This window comes from Apodemus sylvaticus, chromosome 16 (genome assembly GCF_947179515.1).
Source record: "Apodemus sylvaticus chromosome 16, mApoSyl1.1, whole genome shotgun sequence".
NCBI classification, from domain to species: Eukaryota; Metazoa; Chordata; class Mammalia; order Rodentia; family Muridae; genus Apodemus; species Apodemus sylvaticus.
This window is the reverse complement of record NC_067487.1, coordinates 32,855,198-32,873,028: the sequence shown is the minus strand read 5'-3', so window position 1 is coordinate 32,873,028 and position 17,831 is coordinate 32,855,198. Positions and strand designations below refer to the sequence as shown.

Sequence of the window (17,831 nt, the reverse complement as noted above, 5' to 3'; positions counted from 1 at the left end):
GTGACTTGGAACTTTTGCAGCCCCTATTTTTACTTTCTTAATTTTCTTTATTATCATCTGAACATTTATTATTTGTCCATCTTCCAGTTCCAGTATTCTATTCTCCAGTTGACCCACTTCTCTGGTGAATATTCAAATACCTGAAATTTTTTGTTTTGATTTATGAATCTTTTCACTGCTGAAATTTCAATTTGTCCTTTTTTTATTTTCCAGCTCCTTGCTGGATTCTTCCATGTGTATGCTCACCTCCTCATTTTGCTTGGCATTTATTCCTCTCTTATTAACTCACCTGGGTGCTGATTCATGTCTTCTTTGGATTTGTTGATGATTCTTATCATTCTGTTCCCGTTTGGGGTTATAATTTCATCCACTTTGCTAGCCTTAAAATCAGTTACTGTGGAATTTTTCCCTCCTTCAAAAAGTCCTGCTGCCTTCCTTTTGATATCTCTTGTATTTCTGCGTTGGAATTTGTACATCTGGGTGAGGTTTGTAGGTAGAACCAGCTGCCGTTACCCTCAGAGATCCAGTTTCTCAGACACAAGACTGAGGTTAAACACAAGCCATCGGCCAGTTATTCCTAATTTCTATCACTCAATTGTCTGCTCTTGAGGCAGGAAAGCTTCACAAATGTGATAACCAGACCCTACAGAACACTTCCATATCCCATCATTTGGGTCTCTAACTTTTGGCTAACTCCACTCCCATAGACAATCACTTATCACTCATTGTGGAGCCCTGAAGGTTAGCATCATTGATTGGTTCCCCAATGAGAAACAGTCTACCCTGTGACTCCTACTGACTTCCCACTGAAAGGAGCCCCCATGGTTCTGACTCGGTCTCTCTCCTATAATTAGACTGGCTCTCCAAGCAAATACAAGGTGGATCCACGCCTGGCCCTTCCTGGACGATTCCAAAAACTGGACAATGCAGAAGACCTTGACTACTGAAGCTGAAGACTCCAATAGGAGCCTCTCAAAATGGGTTCCGCCACCATTGCGACCAAATGCTGAGAACAAGACAGAATTTTCCCAGTGCCAATAATCTAATCTCCAGGAAGCCTGCCTGGTTAGACTTTAAATTTGCTCAGTGACAAGCGTGATCAGTGTTAATTGTGGCTTTTGAGCAGCTCGTGATGGCTCAGCCTCAGCCCTCTGACAACTTGTTCCCCCAGTTTCACATGGTGATATCTCTGTGTCTCTCTGTGTGTGTCTCTGTGGGTGTCTGTGTGTCTCTGTGTGTGTGTCTCTGTGGGTGTCTGTGTGTCTATGTGTGTGTCTCTCTGTGTGTCTCTGTGGGTGTCTGTGTGTCTGTGTGTGTGTCTCTCTATGTCTCTTTATGTCTCTGTTCCACTGGGTCTTTCTTTGTGTTCTCTCTCTCTCTCTCTCTCTCTCTCTCTCTCTGTTTGTGTGTGTGTGTGTGTGTCTGTCTGTCTGTCTCTCTCTCACAAACACACACACACACACAAACATACACACAGAGTGGTTTTTTTTCAGTTTACAAGACCCTATCTGTTCACAACTATAACTACAGTGTGTGTTTCCCGAGGCATTGGCTTTATGTGTCCCTTAGCTCCTGCCCTCTGGACCGTCTCTGCCTCCACCAAAGTGTTCTTTCTCTCTATTCTTTCTGCTCTAGAAAGTTTCTTTTTTAACATTCTCTCTGGTTGCTGCTGAGACATCAGTGCCTTCCTGATATCAGCCATCTCGATAAGTAACTGACTGGTAACTTCTCTTCAGTCACCCTGCTCTGTGCACTCTGAGCCGAAAGTGATCACTGGAGGTTACTAGCAGGATATTGTCTCCCTCCCACTTGTTTCACACTTTTCTGGGCTTGAGTGTGCCTTCGCTCATCTGTCTGCTTAAGAAAACACATTTTATGATCAGCAGAATAAACACCCCCCTTTTAAATAAAAAGTCATAATCACTCACTTCTGCACAAATTATTCAAAATGCACTATTTTGCTCCCCAGTCTGGGAATCTCCTCATATCCAGTGCTTCGCAAAAGCTCAGATCTTAACAATTCCCCCCCAAAAAATTCCAGTCATGAAGATTGTAGGTTCTAATGTCTCAAAGGTGAAACCAATAGTACAGAGGAGCTGAAGAGCATAAGCTAGACTTTGGGAAGTTGAGATCTGATGCCTCCACAATCCAACATGGCCGGCGCTGAGCTGAGGAGAAAGGCTTTGTGTCCACTGCCCTCGCTGATGTGTCATCCCGAAGCTCTTGATTGGCCACATCACATAGCTGCCCCCTACAGCCCTGGAAGCATTATGGGCTGGGGACCTAGGATCCCAGCAAGAGACCACAATTATTATTGAATGTATAGCAATTCGTCCTTACCTTATGTCATTGCTTCCTTGAGGCATTTTTGGGTAAACAGTCCTTTCGTAGGTATTACTGAAAGATATGTCAGAGCCAATTATCTTTTGGGTTAGGAGCAAGTTGGACACAAGAAATGGAGCCCAGGGAAAAGTGTGGAGGCTGAGGGGCAAGGCTAGGGAAAGATAGATAAGATAGTTTTCACAGATGGCAACCTGCCTCTTCAGCTTGGTAAGAGCCTCTGGCACAGTCTCTCATGATAAAATACCATTCAAGGCTGGAAAGATGTCATGAATTAAGAATGCTTGCTGTTCTTCCAGAAGATCAGAGTTCACTTTCCAGCACCCATAGAGGATGCTTTACAATTGCCAATAATTTCAGCTTCAAAGGATCCAACATTCTCTTCTGACTTCCACGGGCATCTGCACATTCTTGTTACACACACACACACACACATAATAGTCAACATTTTAAAAAGAAAAATGAAGATACCCTCCAAGATGGTAAGATATCATTATTGTGGAGCTATAGGATGGTATAACTAACAAACAAGAACTGGAAGAAAGCTCAGGAAGGGATCAATAATGTCTCATTCAAACCAATGCTAAGAAAACATTTGGGGAAGAGAAAACATTCTAAACCTGCAAATTATAGGTGGAATGACATAAAGTAGAAAGGACACAGCAGATAAAACACTCGGGGCAATCGCCTCTGTCTTCCATATTGATCCTCTCAGACCTTGGTGAAGACATCTCTTTAAATAAAGATTTGCTTGCTGGCCACAGTGTCTTTTCATGCATACATATTCCTCACTGAGTAGTCAATGAGAGGGTAAGAACTTACCATAGCACTTTCTGCAAGACTGTGAGTCCATCCACTCTACCTCTTTGAACCTCTCTAATTTTAATTGTGTTTATCCCTGTATTTCCTATTGATACTGCTATACAAAGACACATTAATGTCTGCTTTCAGATGGCAGAAACCTGGAAGATGTGGTCTCCTTGCCAGCTGGTTGAATCATTATACGATGGTTCTGGATGGGAATAAAATAAAGACAAATATTTCACATCTCATACATGTACATAAATCAAAAACGCACTTGAGCTGAAGGTGTATCTACATCATATATCTTTTTTCTAGCCTGCTTCAAGGCCCTGGGATTGACTCTGAGCAGCACAAAGAAAAACAACAACAATGCTGTTGCTATTACGTGAAATACATTCATTCCAAACATTATACATGCCCACAAAAAGATATATAAATATATTAATAGTTTCCATAGAGCTTATATCTAGAAGGTGATAGGACTGATCAATAAAAAATTATTGATGAATAAAATTCATCATGAAATTAAGGATATTATAAAAATAAATCACACTATCTCCACAACTGTCAACGCCTTGCTCCATTCAAGCAACTAAAAGGCTCTAAGCACATCCAGGGCTTTCCACAGCTGTTCAGCAGCTTCCTATTCACAATGAATGTTACTTACCCTGTTGTTCATGTCTTTTCTCTATCATCCCACTTTTTTTTATTTGTTGTAATGCTGCGGTTGAACTCAGGTCCACAAATATGCTATACAGGCATTCTACCACCTAGCTACACCACCCCAGCCCCCTTTTATTTTTATTAGAAAACAAGATCTCGTGAAGTTACAAAAACTAGTCTTAATTCACTATGTATCCTAGACTGACCCTAAACTTGTGTTCTTCTGAACTTAGCCTCACAGGTAGGTAGGATTACAGGTATAAACATTACTTCCAGCTAAATCGATTTCATCATTTATTTATGCTGACTGTCCTCCTATCTTTCTTATTGGCATCCTTAATTTCTCAATCCTTGACCTCTTTGACTACATCCTGATCCTCCTTCCATATTTTATTACTTTTCTCAATATTGTGACAGATAGAATGAGTGACAGAAGCAGCTTAAGAGGGGAAGGGTTTGTTTTAATGCATGGTTTATGAGAGTACAGTCCTTCGTACTGGGGAAGGCATGCATGAAGTAGCTTGGGCTAGCTTGATCTGTGCCAGTAGAAGTATGGAACAATTGGTTATTCGGTGCTACAAACCAGGAAATAAGAGAGCTTGAATGAGAAGTAGAATCAGCCTTCACTCTCTTGGTCATGAGTCTACAAGATAGGCACCATGGGTGACGCTTCCATAATCTCCCAAAACAGTGCCACCAACTAGAGACCAAGCTTTCAAATGCGTGAGCCTGCTAAGGAAGTACTTCATATTGAACTCATAACTTAACATCTTTAACTTCTAGCTGTTTCACAGAGCAAAAACCAATCTGGTCAAATTCAGAAGTCCTCAGTTCTCACACTGTTTAAAAGCTAGCACTTTATTCTATGATTCAGTCTTGTCACAATATGCCCTGCTGATTAAAAATGAAAAGTTAAAAGACTTCTAATATGCAGTGGCATATATTAAGCTTCCTGTCCCAAGGGGGAAGTTGTGGAGACTGGGCAGAAGCCCAGCAAGGAAAGCAAGCTCTATGTCCAGCATCTGGATTACAACTGACTTGGCTAGACCCATGCTACTGGAAGCAATTATGAGCTCCCTCTTGGGTTAGCTTCACTCGCACGCCTGCAGATTGCCTGGGTATCCACATGTTTCTGAACATCCTGGGGTCTCCACCCCAACCAATGTTTCAATCACAACTTCATGCAATGTCCTAACATGGCCTTGTTACTGGGAATATAACAGGCAGCACACCTCCACACTGCATTCGCTTTTCTTCTCACAAGCTTCCATGACCCCCCATCACTCAACTTGAATGCCTATACCACAGAGCCCCAGAAACGGCAGTACACTCTGCTGCCAGTTATAGGTGCAGTCTGTTCCCCATTGAAGCTTGACTGCAGAAGTCTCAGGGTGCCTGCACCCCGTATGAGGAAGACCCTAGCCAATCATGCTAAAGCAGGATGCCCCAAGAGCAGCAGTTCTCAAACTGTGACTCACAACCCCCACAGGGGTCGCTCACCTATCAAGATATCCTGCATATTGGATATTTACATTGCAACTCATAACAGTAGCAACATAACAGTTATGAAGTAGCAATGGAATAATTTTATAATTGAGGGTCACCACCACATTAAAGGGCTGCAGCATTAGAAAGGTTGTAAACCACTGCCCTAAAAAGAAGTCTCACCTTCAAGGGACCACCTCTCTGATCTCAGGCAGAATGCAAGGTATCACACTAATTGCGTGAAGGTCTTTAACAATTGGCACCACTTTGTCCGCAGCCACTTTCTCTACAACTATCAAGTTCCAGGTCTTTTATCTCCAAGTTGCACATTTTTCACCTCTATCAGTTCTGTTTTCTTCTCAAATTTCCTCACTGTAAATTTGGCTAAAGAAGTAGGCATTAACTGTGCCACAGCCTGAATGCCATGCTGTATTGAAATTCTTTCTCATCCCCCAAAACTACCCCATCAATTTCTCACTCGGCCTCACTCAGATCTCCAGACATAAGTTGAGCAAAGGCAGATATTTTTGCTAGAACATAGCGTGAATGACCTCTGTTCTTATTTCCAATTTTGTCCTGGTTTTCCTCCAAGATTTCATGAATCGTCTTTACTACCTACATTCCTATCCCAGTCTGAACTCCTACCGTAAAGGCCCATTAACTTCCATCAACAACATTCTAGGGCTGCTCTAGTCTCCAATTCCAAACTGTTCTATATTCCTCTCACAAAACTCTTCTAGTGGCCTACAGACCACAAGGTCAAGTTTATTACAGCACTGACCTCCACGTCTCAACCAGTTTGTTGTGTCAGTTGCTTCTCTTGCCACTCTGACTGAAAAATCTGACAAATCAAGTCAATGGAGGAAAAACTTATTTTGACTCATCGTTTAAAAGAGTACAGTATGTCACATGAGGATAGGGATGGCATGGAGGTTGAATTACTTTGATCCCTGGCAGTGCCAATACAAGGGAAGGGTGTTTGTTACATGATACTAACCAGAAAGAACATAGCGTAGGGTGGGAGCATAGTCAGCCAATACTCAAGCTCCTTTGCAACTAGCTTCTGTATACTAGAAGTCCCAAAACCTCCTATAGCAGTGCCACCAGCCAACGGCCAAGTATTCAAACACAAGAACATAGGAAAAACATTTTATATATAACCCAATTTTGGACATAAAGATTTATATCCAAACAAACTCTGTCACTGCCCTTCTACTGAGTGATTCATTCTGGTGAGCTCCAGGGTGGAATGGAGTACGAGGCTTGCAAAATGAGCAGAACTTTGTTTTGTCTCTTCCTTCTCAATCCCTTCATGTCCCTCTCCCTTACCCTTTCTTCCCTTCCCTCCCAACATCCCTTGCTGCCCTTCCTCTCTCCGTTTGTCTCCTTTTTCCTTTCTCTGTTTCTCGCCTCCATTTTTCTCTTTATTTAAGGTGAGGTTAACCCAAGTCCATTTATATTCACCAGTCTGCAATTTCCTTTCTAAAGCCACCCCACCTCTTCTAATATCAAAGTCCAGCTCAGTCAGTGATCACTTGGAACCCCTCCTCCCACTGACCTGCTTCCACAGAATTTTCTTCCTGCCTGAGAAGAGATGGCTCTAGCCTGGAGAAATTTGCAGAAAGCCTTTTATCTGGAGACTTCTGTCAGAATCCTCCTGATGCGTCCATCCCTGAGCTGTGAGTGGAGACCATGGGATATGGGTCAGCAGAGGGTTGAGGGAAGGGGAAAGCCTGAACTTTGGAGCCTGTTGCTAGGATGTGAGACAATTGGCATTGAGTAAGGGCTTGGGGATTTTAAAGATACAGCCAATGATTCTGAGCCTTCCTAACCCCGTGCTTTCATTTCTGTCAGTATTTAATGATGGCCCTCATTTGTCCTGAAATGAAACCAATGGATAATAAAACCTGATAGTACACAACCTGAAAACTAGAACCAGCTATCTCTACTTTGATATAAAGAAGAAATCAAAGGAAAATAAGCCAAAATAGCCAAAATGGGGTATTGTGTTCAATAAATAGACTTCTAGGATTCTTATTTTAAAAGACATAGGTTCTCAAACACACACAAACACACACACACACACACAGAGAGAGAGAGAGAGAGAGAGAGAGAGAGAGAGAGAGAGAGAGAGAGAGAGAGGCACACATGAGTTGTTTTCCTATGGTCATCCAAGCTAGGTCAAAACTAACCAGACTCTCACCTCTCTGCAGCAGGAACAAGAAATTTAAAAATATCTGGAGTAGCCAGACATAGGAATCTTTATAAATTCCATGTTCCAATGATCTTCACATGGATTTGTTTTCTCTAAGCTCACAACATGCTTGTTTTTATTAGATATTCTCTTTATTTACATTTTAAATGTTATTCCCTTTCCTGATTTCCCCTCCAAAAATCCCCTATCCCATCCCCCTCCCCCTGCTCACCAGCCCACCCCCACTCCCATTTCCCTGTCCTGGCATTCCCCTATACTGGGACATGAAGCCTTCACAGGACCAAGGACCCCTCCTCCCTTTGATGTCAACAAGGTCATCCTCTGCTACATATGCAGCTGGAGACTGAAGGAAAGACCATCTAGAGACTGCCCCACCTGGGGATCCATCCCATACACAACATGCTTACTAATTCCCTTTCTAAACACATAATCTTAAACAGACATCTGTTTACATGTTTATAGGCCATTGGGAAACTTAGGCCCATGTGCTCTAAATGGCATAGAGGACCCATGGTCAATTTTCTCTTATCCATATCGTCCTGTTTTCTCTTTTTTGATCTCCTGCCCCTCTCCCTACTCACCTGGTAATTTTGTAAAAACAATGTATGTTTAATGCTTTTTTTTTAATGTATATGTGTACCTATTTGTGGAAGTGCATGTTTGTTTACAGCTATATATGCACATCTCTGACCATGTAAGTGAGGCCAGAAGTCAACCTTAGGTGTTGTCTTCAGATGATGTAAAACTTGGGTTTGTTTGTTTCTTTGTTGGGGGTTGTTTTCTTCTGTATTTTTAAGACAGAGCTTCTTATTGGTCATGAATTCACTGGGTAGGCTGAGACAGGCTAGCCAACAAGTCTCATGAATCCATCTGTCTTTGCTTCCTCAGCAGTGGGACAAATGTGTACCATAACACCCAACCTTTTTACATAGATTCTGAGGTTCAAACTCCAATCCTTATGCTTGCATGGTAAATGTCTAAGTTAAGGTTTCCATTGCTTCAAAGTGACACCATGGTCAAGGCAACTCTTATAACAGACAAATTCAGCCCATTATAATCATGGCAGGAATCATGACAGCATCCAGGCAGACATGGTACTGGAAGAAATGAAAGTTCTACATCTTGTTCCAAAGGCAAACAGAATAAAACTACTTACTGTCTTCCAGGCAGCTAGGATTAGGGTCTCAAAGCCTACCCTATCGTAACACACTTTCTCCAACAAGACCATACCTCCTAATAGTGCCACTCCCTGGGCCAAGCATATTCAAACCACCACAAAAAGCAATTTAGTAACTATGCACTCTTTCTAGCCCAATATATGACTAATGCTTCAAACATAGCAACTGAGTCCTATTATACTGTCTTACACATGAGGAGACAAATGATGAAAAATAATTAAGGAATGTGACCAGGGGCCAGAGTGATACCTCAGTAGCTAAATGCACTTACTGCTCTCTTTGCAAAGGAACAGGGTTCCATTCTCAGCATACACATGGCTGCTCACAACCATCATTAGCAACAGTTCTAGGAGAGCCAATTACTTCTGCTTATCTCTGTGAGCACCAACCATGCATACAAACACTCAGAAACAAACATACACATAAAGTAAGTAAACCTAAAAATTTAAATCAAATAAAAATAAATATGACCCAAAGAAAAAAGACATGTAAATTCTAAGCACACACCTTAAACACTCCACAGGCATACATGGTATGTGCAAAATATTCAAAATACTTGGGTGTTACCAAGTGTGTTCAAGTATTACACACAATCACAGTGAATAAGCAAAGTCCATCCCTGTATAACCCACAAATGAGACAATAATGAATAAACATATCAAAGAAAAAAATAAAGGAGACATAGAAAAGTAAAGTGGGGCATCTCGAGTAAATGAGAGTATAGCTTTGCATGTTTTCAGATGTGAACTTATCCAGTAAAGCAAGATGCAAACCTACCATGATGCCTGTGTATTTGCTGTGTAGTATTGGTTCACATAAATTATTTAGCCTTACCTGCCTTGATTCAAACACTCATTCTGGTCTAAAGATGCATATATAGTTATTGAAGTGATTCATTTTCAATATAGACTGGAAAATACATTTTGAAATATGTTTATTCTTTGAGATTTTCATAAGTCTATTGAATGTATATTAATCACATTTATCTGTCATCACCTCCATCTCACCCTCCCTGGAGCCCCCCACTGCATCTCCCTCCCATATGGTCTTTATATTTTTGTTACCATTAATAACGTTGAGTCCATGGGGGCTGGAGAGATGGCTCAGTGGTTAAGAGTACTGACTGCTCTTCCAGAGGTCCTGAGTTCAAATCCCAGCAACTATGTGGTGCCTCACAACCATCTGTAATGGGATCCAATGTCCTCTTCTGCTGTGTCTGAAGAGAGCAATGGTACATTCATATATATAAATAAATCTTTTAAAAAAAAGTTGAATCCAGCTAGAGTTACCTATATGTATATATGTATGTGGCCACCTACTGGGCCGTGAGGATATTATGAAAGGCCATGTCATCAAAGGACAGTGATTCTTTGTCCCTCAGCATCCACCAAGTACCAACATCTTCTACAACTGAGGTAAGACTTTGGAGCTCCTCCCGCACCTGAACTGAAATTTTGAATGGCAGGTCACCACAGCAAGAGTGGAAAATATCTTAAAGCTGCGACTTTTCTATTAGCTAAAGTTTTAAACTTCTTATCGTTTTCAGGTAGATGGAGATTTCATGCCAATGTGCTATTTTTTGGCACATTTTTTTTTCTCACACAAAGGAAGGGTACACCGGAAAATACATGGACAGTAAATAACATCTGTTACCCACTGAGAAAATCCTTCCAAGACTCTGCTCCTAGAAAGACTTCTCAAATACTGCATACATACATACATACATGCATGCATGCATACATGCATACATACATGCATATACATACATGCATACATACATATATGCATGCATGCATACATATATGCATACATACATACATGCATGCATGCATGCATGCATACATACATGCATACATACATACATATACATACATGCATACATACATACATACATACATACATACATACATACATACATTACAAGTTAACCTGAGCAGCAGGTCCCTCACTTGCACCCTTGGCTGATCTCAGAGGAGGCTAACTCCAAAAAAGGACTCTAAGGAACACTCACCAGACCTCAAATTAGGTCAAGATTTTTCATCTGAACGAGTAACAATAACCACTTCTGTTTAATTCAGCAAAAAGTTGTAGTAAAAAATATTAAGAATCCCAGGCCAGGATTTCTAGCCTACCTTTGGTTATTTAATTCCAGGATAAAAAAAAAATCACTTACAGTTTCTATGTTTTTAATATGTCTTAAGCAGCACAGTAGCTGGGCAGCTCCTACCCTCCATGTTATTAGAATCTACCTACCTATTGATAAACCCAAGTTATTGCTTACTATGTTTTCTCTGGGGTGCTTCTAGCTCTAACTGGTCAGCCCTCAGGGCCATGCTTTAATGGTTTGCTAGGCTGTGGCAGCTTCTCCTTTCTCCTCTCCTACACGTTCTTCCTTTCTATATGGTGGTTTCTTCCTCCTCCTCCTTCCCTCTTCATGGACCTATTTCCCCAAGCCTGGGACACCTCACCACCACCTATGTCTCTTCTTCCCAGCTGTTAGTTGTTGCCACCTTTATTTACCAATCACCATTAACTAGAGACAGGGCACTTAGTCTCTTACTTGGAGACTCCCTCTTTCTTTCTTTAGGGTAACCAGTCTTAGGGGGACCCAAATTAGCATTAGAATGCAAATAGTATTAGGCCAACACACTACAAAAGGCTAGGCCAGAAAGCCATGGAGAAAGGGGGGAAATCTGAAATAATCTCCAAAATATAATAAATAGAAATGGGCTTTATGATAATAGAGAGGACAAAGAAAGTGGGCCAGCAGAAACCATGAATTCTAGAAGGAATCTTCTCATCATGGCCCTGCTGGTGAGGGGTGCACTTCTAACATTAATTATCCTTTCACCCAGCATGTATAATAGGGCAGAGAAACAGGGCGTTGTGGTCTCATGGGGGACTGGGTAGTACTGAAGGACCAGCAGCATGGTCTTCCCATGTAGAACAGTGGAAGAAGAAGAGGGAAGTCACCCTCCAGATGGACAACTAGCAACTCCAGTGGAGGGGAGAGAGAGAGAGAGAGAGAGAGAGAGAGAGAGAGAGAGAGAGAGAGAGAGAGAGAGAGAGAGAACACTTGCTCTTCAAGCCAGCCTTTGTCCCTTCCTCATCCAGATCCCAACATGGCTTCAGCAGGTGTCCTTGGCAGATGACATGTCACTCTGTCACTACCTTAGTGCCAAGATGGATAGATGATTAAAAAAACAGATAAGACAGGAAATGGGATGTATGTACTTAAAGTTACCTCAAAGATGCTCTATAGAACTAAGACACAACTTGTATTTAAATACAAGTCACAACACACCAACTTATGTATTGTGTGTTGGTCTTTTAATATCTAGGATGAAGACTCCTGATTCATATACCTTCTTAGTTGAAAGCTGATTGTGGTTGTTACAAAACCCTTTACACAAATGCCTTACTAAAAAGGGGGAAGGAAGGATTTCCTGAGGACTCCCAAACTCCCACAAAAGATTTATTTCTCTACTTCACCATCTAGGTTTTTTTCAGTTTTGATATTTTGGTCTTGAGATAAGAAAACAAAGACAAAGAAAGCAATTTGTCTGCTGTGGAATTCTGAAAATTAGATAGCTGGAAAGTTAAATCCAATTGCCCACTTGGTATTAATTATAAGAGTGGTATTGTTTTCCAAAGTCAATTCTACTTTAATGTTTTGAGTTGTCTCTGTGAAATGAGGTGGGTGAAAATCAGATCTACCGTCTGTATTTAGTCTAAGAAGATAATTTCAGATGAGTAAAAACAACAAACAGATACATGAGAATGAATACATATTCATAAAAATGCCAATCACAGAAGACTTGGAATTTGGTGCCTTTAATATGACACCCTTTTCCACCCAATCCTAATATACAACATGTTCATACATGTGTACAGATACACTAGAACCAAAGAAAAACCTTGTCAATGCCCCACCCACATAGAACCTTCAAAATGCAGACTGTTTTACACTAGGAACACAGGCAATTAATTCTGGAGACATTTTGATTTTCATTTTTCTGGTAAATAAAAAATGTATTTTTATCCATTGACTTTCTGTATAATTTGTGAAGTTTGTTTACTAAGAGGGATAATATGACAAGAAAGATTTCCCAAGTGTTGAAAAGCTGTATTTCATTTATGGAATAATTCTCTTCTTCCTTCTGTTGTCGCTCTTGTCATTTTCCTTCTTCATTTCCTACCTTCCTTTTGTCTCTTTTTTCCTTTTCTCTTTAATGTATTTACAAATTTTGCTTAGAATCTTTGCCTCACCATTTATGTGTATATCCCTTTGTTAAATGAGTGAATGAGTGAGTCTGCCTTGACAATTTAAAATCTCACCTTTCCTTTGTCGAGTCTTTTCCATCAGTCCTCTTTCCTTGCCAGCACGCTCTCATTAATTCCTAGCGCTTTATTGTCAACAAGCTTACAGCCTACTTACAGCCTACTCATTGCGCAACTCTAATTTTACAGATAGGATCACAAGAATGATGGAATGAAGGGATTTCAAATTCTCAGAAACACTCCTTTTTCTCCATTTTAGGAGACGGACTAGCACAGAGGTCCACCATAAAAACCCTTCAGAAGGTTAAATTCTCAGAAAACCTGAGCTGTCTTTTCCCTGTCATTCTTTTGCATGGCTAACGAAAAGCTACTTATTTTGACAGTAAGAGCCAATTCATGACATTAGTGATTATTTGGATAAAATGGATGATGGTTTGAAAGAAAGTATGTCCACGGTTATTACATGCCTGCTTCATTGAGAGACACATTGTTCATCGAGTTTCTCAGGGAAGGGACTTCACAGCCACACGACACAGCATTTCCTTCACACATTCCAAGCGTCATGCTGCTCAAGTGGCATCTACCTCTTGCTCAGTTCTTTTCAGCTATAAAATTACCTCAAAAGTGACCTCAGATCTTCTAAATTAGGATCATTCTCTCCCAAGACTACTTACAAAGACTCTAGATATCTGCTCTGATACTTTCGAAATTCATTGTACCCTCCCCCACTTATATGAGAAGTCAGAGTCTGCGCTATCAAGAAAAGGTAAGCAGAAGGAGAATCCTAGTCTTGGAGTCCACAACTCAAGGTTTCATTCTTGGTCTTTCTTTCTTTCTTTTTTTTTTTATTGATATATTTTTTATTTACATTTCAAATGATTTCCCCTTTTCTGGGTCCCCACTCCCCGCAAGTCACATAAGCCCTCTTCCCTCCCCCTGTTCCTCCATCTACCCCTTCCCACTTCCCTGTTCTGGAATTCCCCTATACTGTTGCATTGAGTCTTTCCAGAACCAGGGGCCACTCCTCCATTCTTTTTGGACATCATTTAATTTGTGGATTATGTCTTGGGTATTCAAAGTTTCTAGGCTAATATCCACTTATTAGTGAGTGCATACCATGATTGATCTTTTGAGACTGGGTTACCTCACTTAGTATGATGTTCTCCAGCTCCATCCATTTGTCTAAGAATTTCATGAATTCATTGTTTCTAATGGCTGAATAGTACTCCATTGTGTAAATATACCACATTTTTGGTATCCATTCCTCCCTTGAAGGACACCTAGGTTCTTTCCAGCTTCTGGTTACTACAAATAGGGCTGCTATAAACATAGTGGAGCATGTGTCCTTATTGAATGCTGAAGAATCCTCTGGATATATGCCCAGAGGTGGTATAACAGGGTCCTCAGGAAGTGTCATGCCCAGTTTTCTGAGGAACTGCCAGACTGATTTCCAAAGTGGTTGCACCATCTTGCAATCCCACCAGCAGTGGAGGAGTGTTCCTCTTTCTCCACATCCTCACCAACACCTGCTGTCTCCTGAGTTTTTGATCTTAGCCATTCTGACTGGTGTGAGGTGAAATCTCAGGGTTGTTTTGATTTGCATTTCCCTAATGATTAATGATGTTGAACATTTCTTAAGGTTTTTCTCAGCTCTCCGAAGTTCTTCATGTGAAAATTCTTTGTTTAGCTCCATACCCCACTTTTTAAAGGGGTTATTTGGTTCTCTGGGTTCTAATTCTTGGTCTTTCTAATGATCATAGTGAACTTAAACAAATTAATACATCTTCAGTTTAAACATAAATAAGAATTTCAGTACCTCTCCCAAACCTAAATGATTCTCCCAATTCTAGGCATTTAATGACAACTCTTTCTCAACTTCTCTTCCTTTCTAACAGTCTTAAGTAGTGGCCCTCTCCTCCTAAGGAGAGGGTGGTGTCTTCTAGACCTGTTTTCAGGTATTATTACAGCCTAGCACCTAACACCCATTTCTGCGTGCTCCCTGTTAGAGTAGCCAACATCAGTGAATATGGAGAGCCAACCAGGTATCAAGCACTGGACCACACAACAGCATCTAGTCACTAAGTAGCTCATAGCTTAGAAACCATATTGATTTAACAAAGTGAATGGGCATCCACTGGGTACTGCATTGCAACCTGACTATAAACAGTCAACAAAAAGTAGGACTGGCTTGAACCTAGTTCTCTAAGCTTGTGAGAGGGGTCTGGGGAGAAAAACACCGCTACTTCCTTGTCTTCCTTATCTTTTTGCACTAGATTCAGTCTTTTTTTTTTCTTCCAGAAGATCCACTATTAAGATATCTCAATATTGAAATCAAAACTAACATGATTTTATTAAAGTAAGAAGCAAGATTGCCTAATCGGTTCAGGTAACCACATGCGGGACACAGTGCATGTCTGTCACGCTTCGCTGAAAGTCCTAATTCGCTTCATTCCAGCAGGTGCTTCCCGGCTATCTGTGCCCAAGCTCACTCTTCATACAAAGCACAGCATGCCACCATGTGACTTCTCACCTGAGAAATACCAGGTAAGAGCCGATTCTGGTTTCAGAAAAGGAAAAGGAGGTCACCCTTGGGAGATCTCAGACTTCCAAAACTGTTCCCCAGGAAGGACCTACAAATAACCAGTCAACAGTCTCACGCTATCCTATCCTTCACTTGTTAGGGAGTATCTGAAGCTACCTTACACTCTTTATGAGCTAGATCCGAACTGATGAGCATGTGAGTCTGTCTTAATCAGGGTTTCCATTTCTGCACAAACATCATGACCAAGAAGCAAGTTGGGGAGGAAAGGGTTTATTCAGCTTACACTTCACATTGCTGTTCATCACTAAAGGAAGTCAGGACTGGAACTCAAGCAGGTCAGGAAGCAGGAGCTGATGCAGAGGCCATGGAGGGATGTTACTTACTGGCTTGCTTCCCCTGGCTTGCTCAGCCTGCTCTCTTATAGAACCCAGGACTAGCAGCCCAGGGATAGCACCACGCACAAGGGTCCCTCCCTCACCACTTGATCACTAATTGAGAAAATGCCCCACAGCTGCATCTCATGGAGGCACTTCCCCAACTGAAGCTCCTTTCTCTGTGATAACACCAGCCTGTGTCAAGTTGACACACAAAGCCAGCCAGTACTTGTGACTGACAGAAAACACCAGAAAGGACTATTATAAGATGAGACACACACATATATATATACATACTCATACACACACATGCACACACATGCACACACATACTCATACACAGATACAAATGCATAGTCATACACACATACTCATACATATGCACATATACATAGACACACACAGACACACACTCATTCATACACACACAGACACACACATACTCAAACACACAGATACATATGCATAGTCATATATACACATACACACACACACAACAAGGGACACACTTAGGCCAGTGTAAAATCCCTTATTTTCTTTTTATAGTGCCGTTATCACAATTTACACATGGCAATATATCACATGATCTTTTCCCGATAGAAAGAATATTTTCCTGTTATCAGGTTGATAATGATTTCTCTTTTACTCTTTCTCTGTTTCCTCCCTCCCTGCCTCCCTCCCTCTCTTACTTCCCTCTTCTCTCTCTCTCTCTCTCTCTCTCTCTCTCTCTCTCTCTCTCTCACCAACACACACACACACAGAAACAGAGGCACCCAACAGTTTTTATTCTATATCATATTCATTCATATTCATTGAACCTAAATTTTAAAGTCAGTATAATCTGAAGCTATCAATATATATATATATATATATATATATATATATATATATATATAATAAAAAATACAAAAATAAAAAAGGGTGTGGTAGCCAGTGTTTGACAGCTTGACAGGATCAAAATCAACTGAGAAATGATCCCTTGTAAGCCTGTGGGGAATTATCTTAATAACATCAGTTGATGCTAAAAAAAAACCCTTAATTGTGAGTGAGAGCATCCCCTGAGCTTAGAGTCCTGGACTGAATCAACAGGAGGCAGCCGCCTGGGCACGAACATTTGTTCTTCTGTTTCTTGGTTGTGGGTACAATGTGACCAGTTCTGTCAATTTGACTCTGACTTCCCCACACGATAGGCTGTAACCTGAACTGTGAGCCAAAAGTAAGTTCTCCCTTACGCTGCTTTTGTTTGGGTTCTCTGATTTTGTTTTCCTGGGTTTTGTGTTTGAGATGGGGTCTCTCTATGTAGCCCTGGCTGTCCTGGAACTTCCTGTGTAGACCAGGCTAGCCTTAAACCCACAGACATCCCCCTGCCTCTGCCTTCTGAGTGATGCGATTGAAGATGCCAAGCCCTCACTGCCAGTCTTAACTCGGTTTGGTCAGACTGTTTGATCCCAGCAACAAGGGAGGTAAAAGCAGCTCTAAGGTGGTGGAGGGGTTTTATTATTTAAAACAAGTCAGGGTGGGGAGGGCAGCTCGCTCCGTGTGAAGAGTGTTGGCTTGGAGTTGATCTTCCCAGGCACACATAAAATGCTGCGCAGGGCACCATGTTGCCAGTGAGCCTGATGACCCAGGGAAAACAGAGACTAGGGCTTTCTGTCTCGCTCTCTTAGCAGAATCAGGGAGCAACAGGTTCCGTGGGAGATCCGGTCTCCAAAAACAATATAAAGAGAACAATTGATGAAGATACTCAACAATGACCATAGGTCTACACACACACATACACTACCTCTGCACACACTGTTCATCCCCTGTGCATCTGCACACACACACACACACACACACACACACACGCAAACAAACAAACATATTCAGAGAGAGAAAGAAAAGTCTGGTGTGAAGTTCAGTGATAAAGCCCAGGCCGAGCATGCACAGGACCCTGGGTTCAACAGTCA

The 17,831-nt window shown here is 41.3% G+C and overlaps 2 protein-coding genes across 2 annotated transcripts in view; both read left to right on the top strand.

The window, feature by feature from the left end:
• Nucleotides 1-1,392, top strand: part of Prlr (prolactin receptor) — a 194,225-nt gene extending 192,833 nt beyond the window's left edge. The window contains exon 10 of the mRNA XM_052159865.1: nt 855-1,392. Within this exon, the coding sequence (XP_052015825.1) occupies nt 855-947 (93 nt within the window). The 3' untranslated portion in view covers nt 948-1,392. The remainder of the gene's footprint in view (nt 1-854) is intronic.
• Nucleotides 1,393-6,515: 5,123 nt separating this feature from the next.
• Nucleotides 6,516-17,831, top strand: part of Agxt2 (alanine--glyoxylate aminotransferase 2) — a 45,234-nt gene continuing 33,918 nt past the window's right edge. Inside the window, exons 1-2 of the mRNA XM_052159694.1 lie at nt 6,516-6,971; nt 15,425-15,510. Of these exons, the coding sequence (XP_052015654.1) occupies nt 6,887-6,971; nt 15,425-15,510 (171 nt within the window). The 5' untranslated portion in view covers nt 6,516-6,886. The remainder of the gene's footprint in view (nt 6,972-15,424; nt 15,511-17,831) is intronic.